General features: G+C 49.7%; 2 protein-coding genes across 3 annotated transcripts in view; one reads left to right on the top strand and one right to left on the bottom strand.

Annotated features, from left to right (window-relative positions):
• Positions 1-17,913, bottom strand: part of LOC105563969 (elongation factor Tu GTP-binding domain-containing protein 1) — a 41,871-nt gene that overhangs the window by 19,794 nt on the left and 4,164 nt on the right. The window lies entirely within an intron of this gene.
• Positions 1,433-17,566, top strand: LOC105563968 (uncharacterized serine-rich protein C215.13). The gene is made up of 5 exons (XM_012016003.1): positions 1,433-3,807; positions 14,592-14,846; positions 16,440-16,590; positions 16,778-16,900; positions 17,024-17,566. The coding sequence occupies exons 1-5, from the start codon at positions 3,169-3,171 to the stop codon at positions 17,104-17,106; spliced, it is 1,251 nt and encodes a 416-aa protein (XP_011871393.1). The 5' UTR covers positions 1,433-3,168; the 3' UTR covers positions 17,107-17,566.

Raw genomic sequence — 17,913 nt, 5'->3', positions numbered from 1 at the left:
TGCGGTGTCCGCTCGCACCCGCTCGCTCGCTCGCTCGCTCGCGCGCGCGGGCGCAGTTTGATACGGCCTTGCAAATGCAACGAGATAACGGCTCGTATGGTCGGTTTGTACCGAATGACCCAATTTCACCAGTGTCGTATGGCATACGTGCGATAACTGTTGCGGCACAAGCACCGACGCGCGGACAAGATCGAGCACGTGAAAGGAAAATACGTAGGCAGGCAGGCAGATAAGCGGTCAGCTCCGCCATGGACCGATGCACGGACATCCAGGAAGACGAGCAAATAAACGCGCGCCTCTCCCAACTATCTATCTCCTCGCCCCACCTAATTCCAATCTGTCGGCGTAAATGTTTCGGACGGGAAAAACGCGGTCGACCCGCTTGACCGCGGAGAAAAGATCGAGAGATTCCAGCGAGCGGAGGAAGGTCGTCCGATAAGAGGATCCTTCTGCGAGGACGGAGAACGACCTCGTCGAAAGGGGCACAGGTGAACGAGGAGGACGCTTATAATTGGAAAACGTCTCGTGTGTATATCGCGCGCGCGCGCGCGCGCGACGGAAACGCGATTTCGCCAATCCATCGTAACGCAACTGCGGCTGGATTGCGGCATTCTGGCCGCGACGAGGATTTCTATGCCTCCGTCTCTCCCAGAGTCGAACTTGACACGTAGCAATTACCTCGGTCGTTCTCCGCATTTGCATAATTTCGCACGATAAGCGTCCCTTTTTTCTCTCTCTCTCGTACGAACGAGAAATTACATTGATAAGTGACAAGTAAAAAGGACCTGCGAGAGCTCGAACGGCGCGAAAGTTAACGTTATAGCGATTTTTAATGACTAATAAGATACACGATTGTAGACCGACGTAAAGGTGTGCGAATCGAGGATTTTTCATGTCGAATCGAATCGAGTCTCGCCGGGTTTTGAGCTCGATTTGGAGCGGTCGGCGCGTATCTAAAGAGAAATGAAGTCGTCCACCAGCTCAGAGAAGGACACCGGGAAAGCAATACAATTTCTAAGTAAAGGATGCCGTTACAATTGAGACAATAATGCACTTAAGAGACATTCCTGATTCCAAATAGCACCCGTCTCGTCCGGTAACTTACCGTTTGACAATCATTTGAAATGTCTTTTAAGTGCATCATTGTTTCAACTGTAACGGCGTCCTTTACTTACGAATTGTATTGCGTCCCCGTGTTTTTTTTTTTACCACAGCTTCAACGCTCATTCTCCGAGCTAAGGCAAAAATAACTAAAGTTAAAATGTTACCGTATAAATAGTAGGGGCGTCTACACTGTTTTGTGTTGCAACATTCATTAAGTTTGCTGCACAAAATGCATAGAGTTGTAAAGAATTATTTAACGCATTATTATTTAAGTACATGATTAACCAATGCAGAAAATTGCTAGACGACGCTTGGCTGGCAAATTCTGATTAAAGAAATTCATTGCGAAAAATACTACCTCGGCCAGGCATATAGACTCATTGTCAGTGGTCGAATTGGTGAGACGCCCGCCTAGAATGTAGAGAGGTCATGGTTCAAGCCCAGGCTGAAGTAATATTTTTCGCAATGAATTTCTTTAATTAGAATTTGCCAGCCGAGCGTCGTCTAGCAATTTTCTACCTTGGCACATAGTTGCCTCCACTACTTATCGTAGCAATGTGGGTACGACAACCGCAGATATAGCTGTCCCAAATATTACTATTTATTGGGGCTGTGCCAACCTTAATTAAACATGTGGTAACCACATCGGTCTCTCCGTGTGGGTGAGTGCGGCTTCGCTTCTCCCTGTGGCCGAACCGTGCCTGTTATTTCGATTTCGATCGACAATGAACCACGATTAGCCAAGTCTTGCTTGGATTTCCTCGCTTTTGGACCAAATTTTCAAACTATTCGCTTATTTCTTGCTGGGGAATTTGAGATCACTTTGTTACCGCGTCGCTAAAGCCGGCGGAGCCAAAACGTTCGATTTGTAATCAGAGGAAAGTCCTCTATTGTGAAATAGACTCCTAATAATAGATAGCAGATTTTCAGCATCCAATTTCACATATTTTTTTTGCAACAATTACACGCGCGGTCTAACAATGAATTTTCCACCCAACAGATTTTAGGATAACGAATTCGCGGCAAAACTAACAGACGATGTCTATTAATTTAGCAGAAACCCAACTATCTCGTATTAGGAGCCCATCTCATAATAGGAGACTCCTCTGCGCAACCTATTAGTTATTAAAGCTCGTTAACTCGCGTGTCGTTAACCGCGCTCTGATTTCTCGAAGTCACCTTTTACTTGCCACTCGTTAGTTTCATCGTCGCGAGTTCCTTGTTATTTACCCAACTGTTGGAGAAATTATATTTATTCGTGTTGTTAACTTAATATTTTCACGCTCGAAAAGATCTCATCTCGTTGTGCAATACTCGTTGTACACAGACGTAAAGTGCAGGTAGACCGACGGAAAATTGTGGGGAGAGCGAAAAGATGTAATGTGATAAGAGAGAGGCTGGCTTCGTCTCGCGACGAAATGTACTTGAGTTCAGCGTGATGCTCAGCCGCGCTTAGAAAAATCTAATTACCGTTGCGAGAGCGAGAGCTCTATCCTGTTAAGGTCGTTCCGAAGCAAACATTCGGACAGCGTGAATTGCGCTACGTTCTACATTACCCCGTCCGCATCGTAATCTCTCGGCAAACCGCAGAAATACACGATCTATTAATCCTTTCCCTCACATTCGACGACATCGACGCGGAAAAGCGAAAGCGACGATTTTTCGAGGGGAAAACGGGGCGGGGAAAAAAAAGAGGAGGAAGACTCGGTGCAAACACAAGAAAGTAAGCGCAAAAGTGAAGACGCCGCGCGCTGAGCTACTTCTCTTCGAAAAATATCTGCCGTTCCTTAAAGCTTGGGACAGGTCTAATTCGCGTCGGGACTCGGGATGGAATTCCATTGTTGATTTTACGTGCCGCGAAATATGAAAAATATTTAAAGAATCAAAACGCATACGTATGCAAAGTATACTTGAAGGAATCCATTGCTAACATAATATGCGTTTCATCCGCAGGTTCTAAGTCGAAGCGAGAGCATCGCTTGTACACGGTGAAAACTCCTCGAGGGAAGACGCCTAAAAATACGGTAGCGGAAGCGGCTACTTTCCATAATATCGAGACTAAAGATGCGGGCTATCCAGTGTTGCGTTTGCCTCGCGTTGCTGCTGATGACAGCGTCGGCCGTGCCGGCGTCGTCGAAGGGCGACTCAGCCAAGGTGAAGAAAATCACGACGATCGCGGCCGGAGGGGTCAAGAGCACCTCGGCGACCACCGCGACGACGGCGACGGCATCGAGGCCGAGCAGCACGTTACACTCGTCGTCGTCGTCCTCGATCGCGGCGGCGGCGACGTCGACGACGACGGTAACGGCACCTCAGACAGCCGCCATGTCCGCCAGCACGACGCTGAAGCTGCCGACGACCTCGTCGACGACGATCGTGGCGACCGCGACAACGGCGACGGCGACGGCGACGGCGACGACGGCCGCGTCACCGTCGCTCGCGTCGTCCACGGCGAGTCTGTCGACCTCCCGCAATCCGCAGGACGGCTCGAGTCCCACCTACATCACCGAGACATCGCCGAGGATAATCTCGCCCACCCAGCACACCGCGGCCACGGTGCTGTCGTCGAGAAAATCAGCGGGCTCCGCGACCGCCGCCGTAGCCGACGTCACGACCACCTCGCCTTTGACGGCCAAGGAAACGCGAGAGTCGCCCGGAAAGATTAGACCGCAAATCAAATTGACGACAAATTACACCAGCGAGGTAAGCACATTAATTCTAACCGATCAACCGACCGACCGACCGACCGGCCCGGTCGACCGGTTGACCGCCCCGCGTATCTACCTGCAGCCGTCTCTGCCAATCGTGTTTCTCGCATTGTTCCGTTTATTTTGCCTTAACTGCCGCCGGTCTTAACTACCACGGCACAGATTCCCGGCTTGTAATCGCTTTGCATGATGAATGATCGCGAGTGCTTCAACAGAATATCGAGTCCTAATTGGCTTATACGTTAAGCCGGTCGCGCCACGGATTCCGCAAAATTCCGTAAGGAATTATTTGACGCCAGTACGTGATTAACCAATGTAGAGAAATTGTTGAACGACGCTAACCGGCAAATTCTAATTAAAGAAATTGGTTGCGAAAAATATTACCTCAGCCAGGGTTTGAACTTCCTGGACTTCCCTACACTCTAGGCGGGCGTCTCACCAATTCGACCACCGGTGAGATGACCGCCTAAGAGCGTAGGGGAGGTCCAGGTTCAAACCCTGGCTGAGGTAACATTTTGCGCGACAAATTTCTTTAATTATAATTTGCCAGTTAGCGTCGTTTAACAATTTTTCCGCGTCCGCAAAATTCCGCCGACGGCTGCGTTATACAGTCGTAAGGCCGCGAGATGATTTCCGAAGCGTCGGCATCCACGGTTTAACGCAAAGATTGAGGCAGCGTGTCATCCGGTGAATCTCGCTGGGAAATCAGAAATCGTCCGGCGGACGAGCGAGGAAGTCCTCGGAGGGTACGGCGAGGAGAAAAGCGAGCGACGAGGAATATTCTCGTTCGTTTGCCGTTCATTCACGTCTCGCGCCGTTTCGCGGAACGTGGATAAGTTGTAATACGTTTCATTACGTTTTATGCCCGCCGTAACTCGGATAATTCCGCAATTAGAGTTCCTTCTTTAATTTATGCGATGCGAGAGAGATTAAACTCCGGAGGCACGTCGAATAATACCCGCGACCGCAGCGGGAAAACCTCCGCGGCTTCTCATAAGCGCCGCTAGCCCAGATCTTAGGCAAATCTATTCCAAGTAGATCGGAAAGGAATATACGGAAGCGAGGAGTCGGGACAAATTTATTACTTCATAACGTTCGCGCTTATCGAGCGAGTTAAGCGCGTCGTAAAATTCCCGAGGCGCCGACAGCCGACTCCCTCATTTTCTCCCCGCGACGGTAACCAAAAGAAGAAGAAAAAAAAAGGCCAAATCCACCGCGTGCCGATCCCGCCCGCCTCCCCCGTGCCTCGCGCGAGCGCAGAAAAGCGTGTACCCGATGATGCGCGGCGATAGAAAGGGGCCCAGATTCGAGTTATACAGCCGGCATGGAGGTTCGTATGGGGTTTGAGAAAAAAATCCCATATAGGTCGACCGAGAAAGTAGCGTGTGCATCGTAACGTACCTGCATGGCACGTAGAAAATACGTATCTAATGCGCCCGGCCGCACGTAGACGCCGTGAGCGTGGACGGATACACGCGCGTGTGCAAAATGGCAAAAACGAGAAAGTAATCGGGCATTCGAATACGACTGGACGTCGTTACGGGACACATCGTAATTATCCAAGTTAATCGAGTGTGTGTGTGTGTTTGTGTGTGTGCCGCCTGCCCGGCCGCCCCGCTGCTCGCGATACAGCGAGATGAATCAGGCAATTGGGTCACGCACCTTGGGCAAATCTCTTGCTGCCAGGGGGAGAAATCATTTCTTTTCTTCCCCGTGTTTTCCTTGCGCACGCAGACCTCTGCGTCTCTAATTTACATGTCTTCAGACCTTCCTGTTACGATCTCCCCCCATCTCCCTCTCTCTCTCTCTCTCTTTCCCTTCCTCGATCATCGCCGAGGTAACGGCGGTACATATCGATGGTATACGAAACCGTTGAGTCATTTACGATCAAATAAGCGAACATAACGCGTCTTGATTACAAACGAACGATTTCGTTCCGAAGGAATACGGTAAATGCGGCGAGCGCGAGCGCACGAGGTAACGGGGTGCGCGGAGTCATTAATAATAATTAAGTATTCTAACGTATCCGTAATAATCGCGCGAGCGCTAACGACGGCGATGCGTAAACCGAGTACGTAATATCTCGCGTGATGGAGTTATCTGTCCTGTCGGGGGCCCCGCTATGCGCGACGAGATTGCGCCGAAGGAGAGGGCCCATTTACGTCTCGCGTTAAAGAAGGAATCGCCGTCGCGTCTCAATTCGCGCGGACACGTGGACCGCGTCGAAGCACGTGGCCGTTTCGGCGAAAAACCGCGCCCGCGGCACCGCGAAGGCGCGCGCACGCGCGGCGGAGAAAGGAAGACGAAAGGGAGGGGGGGGGGCTCACTCCCCGTATACGGGAATAAGATATGCGTCTAATTAGGAGTAAATTTAATCAACTGCACATTTAATTAATCCTCCCCGTCAGTTCGCAACACTCGCCGCGCGAGTGTGATATAAATAGAGACAGGAAGAAAATTCAATTAACCACGGCTTAATTATCCGTGATTAATTGAATTCACTTCCTCTACCCGTAACGTGGCCCGCAGCGCTACGATCTGAAAAGAGGAACGGGGCGATCGTCTATAGGCCGCGATTAAAGTTAACCACCGACGCCGGGGAAAATCGGCCGGACCGAGGCCTCGTCGGCGGACGAGGCACTTAATTGGCGAACGTCGTGGCGCAACGCTCGGGAAGGGGAGTCGCGTCGGCAAACTGGTACAAATGAACATACAATGTGTGCATGTGAAAGAAGGACTCGGCGCGGGTAATTGCGGGTTACGGAGGTGATACGAGTCGCACCATTCATCCCGATATCGAATGAAAATCGCTGGGAACCGCTCGCGTGCGCCTCGGCCGCGTGCGCGCGCGCACGCGGCACCGCCGATTTCGCCCTGGATCCAGGCGTATGGGAAATCGGGTATCCCTCCCCGTCACTAGGGCGGGAAAAGTGAAGTAAGACAGGCCACTTTTCTTCACCGTTGGGAAAGAGAGGCGAGGCTCCGAGAGCCGAGAATAATACGCTGTTTCTGCCATCAGCCGAACGCGCGCGGCTCATTCCGGTGGCTTTTCTTCGACCGTTCTCACGTAACTTCCGATAACGAGACGCACTTGTGACCACAAATTGATAGCATTTTAATGATAATTAAACCGTTTATCGATTTAGAACACGTGAATTTGCTGACGACTGATTCCAAACGAAACTGTGTTGCACAAATTATCCCATTTACCGGCCAAGTAACATTAACGAGCAGAAATTTGGGTGTCCTAGCTAGAAAGCTAGAGCAGACACTCGAGAACTTTTCTATCCTGCAGCCAATCAACGCGCCTACAAAATTTGTCGTACGACAAATGCAATAGTACCCTTAGAGCCAGTTTCACAAATATCGGTTAACTGCTAACCGAAGATTGACTGGTCCTCTGTCTCTTCTTAGAGAACAAGATAGAACAAGATAGGGAGTTGACTGAATGAAACAGTTAACCGACGTCGGTGAAATTGGCCCTTAGGCCCATTTTTACAAACGTCGGTCAACTGCTGACCGAAGGTTAATTGAATCTCTGTCTCTTCTTAGTTAACAAAAGAGAAAAAGATAGGAGGAAGTTGACTCAACTCTGGTTGATAGTTAACTAACGTTCGTGAAATTGGCCCTTAGACTGTTCATTGTGACAAATATTGCCACGTGCCTCAGTGATCGAATCGGTGAGACGCCCGCCTAGAGTGCAGATGCAAACTCTGGCCGAGATAATGTTTTTCCGCAGTAAATTTCTTTAATCAGAATCTGCCAGTCGTGTCGATCATTAATTTCCTACATTGGTTAATCGTTTACTGGCGACAATAAGTCCTTGTTCTTAAACGATTTCTTTCCCCAACAATAAATCAATAATATCGTCGCTACGTCGATGCTGCTCTACGACAGCTCGATCGGATCCGGAAATCACTTCCGCGGGTTGCGGGGCGACGTTCCCTCTTCCGATTTCTACCACGTACATCGTGGGTAGGAGGAAGCACGCTCGGTCAGACACGATTATTACAGCGCACCCGCGTGCGCGCTGTAATCAGTCACGGATGTCTAAGGGTAACGATTGTATCTCGGGCGGCCGGAGCGTTGCGTCGAGGCTGAATTTCGCCGCGCGTGCTCCGATATATATCGGCACGAAGTGGTCTCCACCGGTCTCCACCAACCGCGTGCCGTAATCGGCCGTGCTCTGTTTCCGTCTCTGTTATATAATCCCCTGTTTGACGTATTACCGGCGCGCTCGTTATTATCGTACTTTCTTCTTGGGCGAACAATGACCGAGCCCCGCCGGAATAATGCGCGCGGGCGCACGCTAAGTGTCTTGCATTAATCGAAAACGTTTATCGGGGGCAAACACCTGGTTGATATTACCCCCACCCACGGGACTAGCGGTATAAAATACCGACATCCTGTATATGTAATGAAACTATGTTGCAAAATAAAGTGGGCACGCCGGTCGTTATCGTGGAACTTTCCGCGCGCGAGCGCGGCCGCGGCTTTTAGGAAGGCGTACGCTCGCAAACGATCGCGAGATCGCAATTAGACTGCGGGAATCGAAGTAGTCCGCCGAACGTATTAAGATTGGAATAATCCCCCCTCGGTGAAGCAGGAAATCTATTACTCGCGGAAACTCTCTTTGCGCTCGCGCGCTAACGTCGTAATTTCCGTCCCGTGAGTATTCGGGATGATGCTGCACTCCGTCTCGATCGCCGCACTCCGCCCCGGCGTCGGGGGCATTGTGGCGGTGCATCCTGACGTTTACGACCGGCCTCTTTTTAGTCCGCCGCGGACGGCCCGCGCGCCGCGTTACCGGCGATAGCGAGCAAGATAGAAATAGAGAAGCTCGCTAACGGTCCCGAATAGGAATTTTGCCCCTCGCTACGCGCGCGCGAGCGCGCTGTCGAGTTACGCGTAACGGAGCGTCGCCCCGGCCGCGGCCGCGGCTTTCCGGAGGCGGGTGCGCGTGCGCGAGGCGCGCAACGAAATTGGGAATTATGAAATCGAGATAGAGACGGCCGATAACGGGAACGCCGGGCCCTATTTACCGTAACGAGATTCATCAGCCTCCGTTCGGGCGCCCTCGGAATGTACGATCGCACGAAACGAGAGTCGCTCGCTCGCGCACCGAGAGAAAAGACCGACCGATGGAGTCGCCCGGCGATCGAACCGACCGTTCGATCATCCTCGCATTAGTCACGTCAGCTTACCACGTAACACCGCGGTTTCGGTATTCGATATTTATTGCTTTCACGCGTTTCACCGTGAGATTAAGTAATTCCGCGTCTCGGGATCGCTCGCTAGAAAGTGCGCGCCGTAATTGAAGCGAGCAAAACGAACGCGCGAGGACGCCGCCGTGCGTTCTTCTCGCGCGTGAGGAGGAGGGTAGAGTGAAGGGGCAGGGGGGGGGGAGGAGGAGGAGGAAGAAATTCGTGCGTTACCATTCCCACTGTTTTTTTTTCCTTTCTTTATCAAGTGTAACCGGCGCGGCGATACGTTTCGTGCGCGACTAATAATAGCGCCCGATGGCGTTTCTACGCACGACCGTTGTCGATCTAACAAAAACAGCCGTGAAAAGAGCGCAACGGTAAACGGACCCGTTGGGCTCTTTTCCTCGAATTAATAATTGTATTGTGAGGGATCTCGGAAACGCGACATCCGCGCGACGTATACGCCGCGGATATCGCGGAGCTCGCAACCGCAGAAATTACCCGGTGGATAATGACCGTCCGATTCCTAAACGGACGCGCGACACACCGCAATTACGATCGCTTTGCGTTACGCACGATGCGACGAAAAAAAAAGAAGAAAAGAAACAAGCGCTGCATCGACGTACGATTTACGACAGGTTTCCTCGGGATTTTACGACACCTGCGGCAATTTCGAAAAGAGACGTCTCTCTTTCACCTCACCGAGGATGAGAAACGCGGCGTTATTTCCGGAGATCGTTCGACGCAGCCTTTTCCATCCTCAATTTGACGTACCAGCATGAGACACGATTCACTCACGTTCTCTATCAATATCATTTCAATATTAATTTGCCTGCCTTGTGCGCCTGCCCTGAAGAAACTAAATTACGGACTCTCTACAGCCTTGGCAAAAAATATTTGCCACCTGTGTGAAGCCTCAACAACTTTAAATTATTTTACATTCAGGTTGAACAACCAATACCAGTTGATGACTTTCAGTTTTTTTTTTACAAGAATGGTGTATCGCACAGTACTGCGAGGATATTTCACTATTTTTGCGATTTGTTTTATTTTTCCTTCCTCAAAAAGTAACAGCATTTTCGAACGTTTAGCTAAATCCAATTAGCACGTTTCTGGCGTTTTTGTAGCAAAATAATGTTATTCTCTAAAGTAAGTCCCTTTGCACTCCGAATTATATTTCATCAATTTTCATCTATTGGTTTGGACTTGAAAAAATGTCGAGTGAGACTCGACAAAGGAGCTCCTGAGATAAAAACTGATGTCGAGTCACACTCGACATGGGAGTGCAAAGGGTTAAGTTATTCTGTGTTTAGCGATACGCTAACAATATAGAAAATAACAAGGGGTAATCTTCAGTGTCGCCAGTGGTAATTAAAAGACTTTAAAGATGACTTGACCGTGTCTGATAATTTTTATGTTCATAACTCACAACGCTTCGACCGTGGTTTGTGGTCCTTTTCAAGTGATACATTATCAAATATTCAGTGCAACAAATTAAAGGAACGTTGTTGTGAATTACAAACATAAAAATATGCCAGACACGGTCAAGTCATCTCTTTGAAGTATTTTAATAGTTGGTTAGAGTGAAAAGAAGTTACAGTTTTAAGAATCGAAGGGATGGCAAGTACTTTTGGCCACGGCTGTAAATAACAATCCAGCGTGTAAACAGCTCATCTGGATTTTAAACCATGAGATTGCATTTCTCGCGCCAATTCGCGCCAGCGCGCCGTGACAGCCGTTTCTCACGTTAATCGATCCGCTTAATCAATCATCACCCGCTGAAAAATCCGCGTCCGAGGACTCGCCGGCGGCCGTGCATCTCGCGGAGGACTCGCCGATACGTCGGCAGCGACGAGTACACAAACGGCGAAAGGAGGGCGAGCGTTCACGGTCGTGACGCAAACGGATCAGCCGGTGCTAATATCGGTAGTGGAACGTGACGACGCCGAGACGAAAAGAAAATGCGACGGGAAAATAAAGGAAAAGACCGGGGGGGGGGGGGAGGAAGGAATAGAAACGAGGGGGAAGAGAATAGCGGGCGATGGGCCGGTATCGCCACGGACAATTTACCGCGGCCTATTCCCCCGGCTTTAATCGATTCGCACGGTGTGCCACTTCGCCTTTGCATTTGTCCACAGACGGGCGAATTCGCGCCGAGCTCTCTTCTTCTCGCGTCCGCGTGTAGGACGGAATGAAGGAATCAATTAGCGGTCCCGCTTTAATCGCGACGCCGACCGCGACGACGGCTCTTCCCTCAAAGCACGAGAGAAAGAAGCCCCCTCGCGCTTTCATCGCGCGACTCATCAGCCGAGCGTCGAACGTGTACGAAATGCAAAGGAGAAGGAAAAAAAAAATGAACGGAGTAGCGTGATATTTCATTAATGTCATCTTAACGATCTAATTATTTCCCCATGTTTTTCCCTCGCGAGGGAATCAGATTAAATGCTAATGTTGGTCGTTTCTTTACTTGTAATTACTTATCGGTATTACTTGTACTTGCTCTCTTCTCTCGCTACAATTTATCGACGATTACCGTGCTTCGTACGCACTAGCCGTAGGTTATTAGTGAATTATTCAAGGAGCTCGGTCTTTTTATCGAATTATGCTCGCGATTTTAATCACCGAGCCTCCGGGCGATCACCTATCTCGCACTTGGAGAACGCTCCTGGTTCGCCTGACTTTATTATTCCGAGCTATCTCCTCCTCTTCATCTCGCCGCTTCTCTGAACCGCTATACTCACGAGCGACAAACGGACCAACTTTTGTACAGAGTAAACATTTAGGTATGCGGACGTGAGACGCAACGGCGGGGAGATAAGAGGAAGCGAGAGAGAGAGGAAAAAATGGGGTATCGTAACGAAAGAAGAATCGCGCAAAGTAAATCCGGCGAGGTGACTCTCCGAGGCGAGGAAGGCCGAGGGAACGCGATCGCGTTTCGGTCAACGACCGCTTTATAAACGAGCGTTTTGTAGCCCGAGCTATGCGGTGGATCACGCGGCACGCGATGACATTATTTTCAAAGTCGGGCGGTTTTACGCCTCTCTTTCTCTCTTCGTGGTCGACCCGGCCTCGGAATCCGGAGCCAGGCGGGTGAAGACCGAAGACTTAGCAATTGTTGACTCGGATCGAATTGGAATTGGCGATCGACGATTGTCCTTCGGCCAATGAGCAGCGATTTAATCGGCTCTCACTGGCTAGACGATTGTCTTCTAGCCGATGAGAGCCGATTAAATCGCCGCTTCGCTCTCATTGGCCGAAGGACAGTCGTCGATCGCCAATCCCAATCCAATCCGAGTCAGCGATCGCTAGTCCGATTCGGCCTTGACGCGAATCACCGATTATGGTCGACGTATTATCGCTGAATTGTGTCGCGGATCTCGGAAATGAGAGAGAGAGGGGGGGGGGGAAAGGAAGAAGGTATGGAGAACGCGGGCGAAATTCGCGAGGTTCCAGCCACAATTAGAGCGTTCACCCGTGACTGGCACGCCGCGAGCGACGCTCGGAAACTCAAAACGGGGCATTTCGGACACGCTTCTCCGGAAAGCCGTGGAATCCTCGTCCTGTCCGCGTTCTTCCGCGAACCACCGTCATGGTTTTTCCCTTCGTTCATGCTCGACCGAACGTTTTACCGCAGGATGCGGTCGATTCCCCGAGACCGAGATGTACCCCCGACCCTTTTCTCGTAAGGACACCGTTGACTTGACTACGCTAAAAAACCGCGTCGATTAGCGGTCGCGGTCCTTACGTTCCCTCGCGAGTTAGTAACCTTCTTATTTCATCAAAAAATACGGGGAAGAAAACATTTATTTGCAATCGCCGTCAAAGATACCTCGGAACCTTATCAGCGAATTCGGTTGCGTGCACCGGGTGCAAACTAAGGCTTGTTTACGGTCAATTCTTAGATTTAACTTTGTCTTAAATACATGTTCAAAAAGTACTTAGGAAAAAGAAGGAAAAAGAAATCCGTACGGATGCTGTACAGATCACTTCACTGGCTAAGAAATATTTCAACGCGGGAAAAAAATCTAAAAATTGCACGTGGTAACTAAATTTCGGTTGTAAAACATGGACAGCTGATATTTAGTTGTGATGCTACTTCGCTACTGTGCTTGTTGTATTGGGTGCGACAGCAAGCCGTCTGCTGTGTTTTAGCAATTTATAGTTATGCAAAATATTTGTAGCAAATCATGATTAGCTATGGTAGCGAAACTTTTCAGTGAAGAAATATTTAAGACGATTCTTTAACACAAAAATTGACTGCGAACAAGCCTCAGTGTGCACTCGGTGTGCGCGCTGGTGCAATCGAACGGTTTCGCTATTATTTCGACAACAACACTTCCGTGTCCACGGAGCGCGAAGGGCGTAGGTAAAACCTACGTGAACTCAGAGCGAGCAATTATTTATTCGGTCTCTGTTAGAGCGTTTCGAGAGTGGGGATCGGGCGAGATGATGGCGACGTAAACGAGATAAACGGATACGCCATAAAGACGAGCGGGACCAGGCGATGGCAAAGAGGGCTATCGTCGACGGCACATAGTCTCACGTTCCAGGAAGTTGGCCGGCGATGGATATCCGCACGGACCATCTTGTACTCTATCGATACACAGCGTACCTCGGCCTGGCGCTGTGGCCTTTCTTTCGTCTCCTCTCCCAACTCCGGGCATTCCGCATTTTTTTGCATGCCCCTTATTCCTCTCCGTAGTTCGCCTCCTTTCTAACAATTTCCATCACGCGATTGGCACCGTGTAACTTCCCCGCCCGAGATAAATACCGAGGGCCCGTCCCACGAGATCGGCCTGTCACTTTTTGAGACAGTTGCATCTTCGCACTCGGAGCGATTATTGACAAGCGGAACATTTCCGTGACGCGACGAATATCGACGCGCCCCTCTTTCGACGAGGAACGCAGTTTCTCTCCTCCACCTAAGCCCGAACGAGACCGGGTCGGATATTGGAGCGGCAGTCTGGGCCTGCCGGTGCCTTTCCTAATTTACATATTAACAATTAAGCGAGCGGGATTACGAAGGGAAAGTGCAAATTCGCAGAAGTGAAAAGCCGCGCAATTGTCCCGCGGCACAGAAACATTGTTAATGAGGTACCGCGCGCAACGTGCGGCTTCGTTTGCGGCGCAATTGCGCCGGGAGTAACGATGTGCTCGTTCGCGATCGGGCCCGCGGATCTATACGCGCCCGTCGAAATAAGAGAAAACAGCATTTTTCATAATCAGACCAAGTCGTCCGGCACGTAGAGATCGCTCTTACTTCCCAGAGAACATCGAGTTCCTAGAAAACATCTCGGGGGCCCGTGTTTATTCGTGATTGGAGGATGCAAACGCGGCAAGTTGAGCAAACACGTGGATTACAGCTATGTCAATCGACGAAAGAGCGCGGTGTTACTTTCTAGGAAGGGACCTCCCTCTAATGATAGAGCCTCGCTCGAAATCGGATCTACGGGATTACGCTCGATACCCGGAAGGTCGTTTTACTCGTCACGCCCATTCCTCGTAAAATCGCGCGACGTATCATTACGCGCTTTATTGCCAAAGTGCGAGGCACCTTATCGATACGACTTTGCAGACGGGGGTACGGCTGCCGGAGGGGGCGAGCGCGGCCCTCGCGAAACCGACCAAGTACCACTACTACCCGCACAATCAGCACATCTACCTGCTACCGGAGTGCGCCGTCCAGCAGGTGTGCAACGCCGTTTACGTCCGATTGAACTTCACCCAACCGCTGTGCGCCTGTCCCGGAAGATACCGGGACCCCTGCAGCGCGTCCCTGGACAGCGACGACCTGCACACGACCGAGCTGGTGACCGATCCGCGAACCAAGGTCAGTCGAGACGCTCGGAGCCCGAGAGTTTCATCGAAAGTCCACGCGGGGAGGATTTTCTTGCAAAATTTATCCTGAACATCGATCAGACATTTTACTAGTAAAAAATATGGTAAAATGTTAAAAGACTCCCATAAAATTACATGATTTTCAGGATAAATTTTAAGGGCCAGCTTCGCAAACGTCGGTTAACCGTTAACCAGAGTTCAGTCGACTCCCTATCTTTTTCCATCTTATTATTTAAGAAGAGACGGAGAATCCAATTAACCTTCGGTTAGCAGTTAACCGATGTTTGTAAAACTGGCCTTAAGAGAAAATTCTCTTCGTCTAATTTTCATAATAATTCTTAGACGAAAGTTCTCTATTATGAGATAGGATTCTAATGTGAGATAGTAGGTTTTCGACGTCCAAATTCAATGACAAATCTTGTTTCGCAACGAATACACGATCTAACAATGAACTTTCCACTAAACAGATTTCGCTCCAAGAGCAATAAATCCATGGTGGAGTCAACTGATGACGCCTGGTAACTTAACAGAAACCCCCTAACATCACGTATTAGAATCCTACCTTAATTTTTTTATTATCGTAACGTATTATGCATTTTGTTGTAAAACTCATTTTGCACGAAAGGCTGAGATATCCTACGGTTATTTACGTTTCATTCGCGTATCTTTAGCGATGTCTGTGCCTCAGATAAGACGATATTATGTAAATGACACTTGGCAGCGCGGTCTCTCGCGGAAACGCGCGGATCGCGAGATATTTTTAGCAGCGCTTCTGCCGCAAGAAGGAAGAGAAGAAGTCACGTGGGAACGGCGTTTACTCGTTTACGCGGCCGCGAATCGCGGGTAAAAACGAACGTGCGTACGATCGAGGGGTTTCCGTTCGGGCCGCAAAACTAAAAGTTGCCGTTCCTCTAATGCGACGTTTTATTTTAACGTTTCAAGCGTCGAGCTATTACGGAAACGGTACCGAGGCTTGGCGCCAATTCCCGGCACGATCGACCGGCTCTCTCGAGGAAGAGCTCTCGCAGCCGCTCTTAACGCGAGTTTCCTGCCGCGAGAAAAACTCGTTCACTTTCGTTCGGTGTATTAACCGTGACTTGCACACCGACGAGTCGCTGCACGAAAAGACCTTTTTTTTCCTGGCCCCTTCCCTTTTCGAGCGGGCCTAAAATATTCATCCCGCGCTTCCCGTACGCCTGGCTCTCTCGCGTAGACCGCTTTCACATAATTTCAGTCTCGATCGGTTATATTCCTGCGGCTTTATTATTATAACGTATCGTAAAACGTTACGTACCGCAACGTTACGGCTTTGCAATAAGGAGAGGTTCTCGTACCGCGTGACGATCTCGGAAGAGATAATCAATGTAATCAATGACTGCTCAGACACGCTAATCGCATCCCGCTCGGGTGACACGATAATGCTTCATCTTAAACTGTTAAGATGGCTCTAACGTGATGTATTTGCGCTAACGGGATTATGCAACGTGCGATTTATCTAATCGGAAGGAAGAGACCCGTGCAAAAGGGAGAAGGAAAAAAAAAAAGAAACGCAACACCCACTCATCGTGGCACATGTTCGTTCCAGGCCTTGACCTTGGTGAAAACGTGCGAGCCGGTCGCCGAGATGCGAGAGTGCAGAGCGTCGCGGGACTGGTCCCTGCTGGCGCTGCAGAACGTGCGCACGGGAAAGTCTCACTATCTCGTCATATGCCGATGTCCCGACACTAACATACTCGGTGAGCGAAAGACTCCGGAGTCCCCCCCCCCTCCCCCACAGTTTATCCAATTTCGAAGACAAAATGCAAAGTTGCGTGCAACGTGACGAAGGGCTCCCTTCGTACACGTTGGACGGAGCCACCGAGCTTGGTTGATATGCCGAGAAAAGCAACAGTTTATCTAACCATCATCCTCCTTTTCCCGCAGAGGGACCTATGAGCCACGATCAGCCGACTTACGCCAGCGTCCCGGGCATTCGGGTGTACGGAATGATGTGCGTGCAGGGAAACAGAAGGGGACGACCGCTACGATATTCGCGCAGTGTTTCTGGTATGCATTCTAGATTTCTCGTGTCGTTTTTATTTTCCTCCCCTCGAAACCTTGTCAATCTCCCCGATTTCTCCGATGCGAGAATTGTTGCGAACTGACACGTACGTTCGATGTGTTAAACAGAGCATGCAGAGGATGAGAAGAAGCCACGCTTCCCCTGGGACAAGGTGCGACAGCTGATGGCGACGCCGTCTTTTTGGGAATAGTTTCGCGACGCGATGTCCCGCCCCGTATCTGCCATCGACGAATTTACGCGTTAATTTATAATGCTATTATATTTATAATTCTCCCAGCCATTCGAATCCCATGCTCGAGCTCTCTTCATTCTCTCCCCTATCTCGTTTCCCTTTTTATTACTCTCACGCTTCCTCAACCCTCGGACGGGCGCGGCGCGGTGTGGGGTAAATTGATTATTTGAATTATTGATTTCCTATATCATTTCGATTGTCGATTATAGAAGGCAAAGCCGGAAGACTTCTAGAAATTTTGAAAGCACACGCCAGCGTGTCCGCGCGAGGGTTGATAGACACGATAAGAAATCGCCTATGTGACTTGTACTCTCATCTTCACTTACTTAATTACTTTAAGCATATTTATTATTCATGGTTTCTATGTTATTTGTCATTTGAGCCGTCGATTAATTACACACGATATATGATTCGATAATTACGATAAGGAAGACGAACGGCCTTGCCGCCTGAACGAGTGTAAAGAGCTGCCTGATCGCGCGTGATTTTAAAGAGGAAATAGGGAATATACGTGGTGCCTGAACTCTCGGCAGGCAACATGTTAAAATCTACGGTCTTTTCTCTCATTGCCGAGTAAGATGCCGGGTAAAATATGTCAGTTGCTAGATATTCCAAGTAGCGTTTGTTCATTCTTTCCAATTTAACTCACTGTGTCAACAACGCAATTTATGGGACGAGAGACATTGACGTAGATATTTCGAGTCACGCGTTTGCGACTACGTGATTTGAGAAAAACTCGGAAATGTACGTGGTCGATCGTACTTA

This window comes from Vollenhovia emeryi, unplaced genomic scaffold (assembly GCF_000949405.1).
Source record: "Vollenhovia emeryi isolate VEMERY1.0 unplaced genomic scaffold, V.emery_V1.0 DF939169.1, whole genome shotgun sequence".
Taxonomy (NCBI): Eukaryota; Metazoa; Arthropoda; class Insecta; order Hymenoptera; family Formicidae; genus Vollenhovia; species Vollenhovia emeryi.
The sequence above is the reverse complement of the archived record's forward strand: the minus strand, read 5'-3'. Positions and strand labels throughout refer to the sequence as shown.

What these genes read in the sequence shown, in the direction of transcription:
- LOC105563968 (XM_012016003.1), top strand. Translation starts at nt 3,169, where the DNA reads ATGCGGGCTATCCAGTGTTGCGTTTGCCTCGCGTTGCTGCTGATGACA. An exon ending in CGACAAATTACACCAGCGAG is followed by an intron (nt 3,808 to 14,591) that starts GTAAGCACATTA and finishes ACGACTTTGCAG; the next exon opens with ACGGGGGTACGGCTGCCGGA. An exon ending in TCCCGACACTAACATACTCG is followed by an intron (nt 16,591 to 16,777) that starts GTGAGCGAAAGA and finishes CTTTTCCCGCAG; the next exon opens with AGGGACCTATGAGCCACGAT.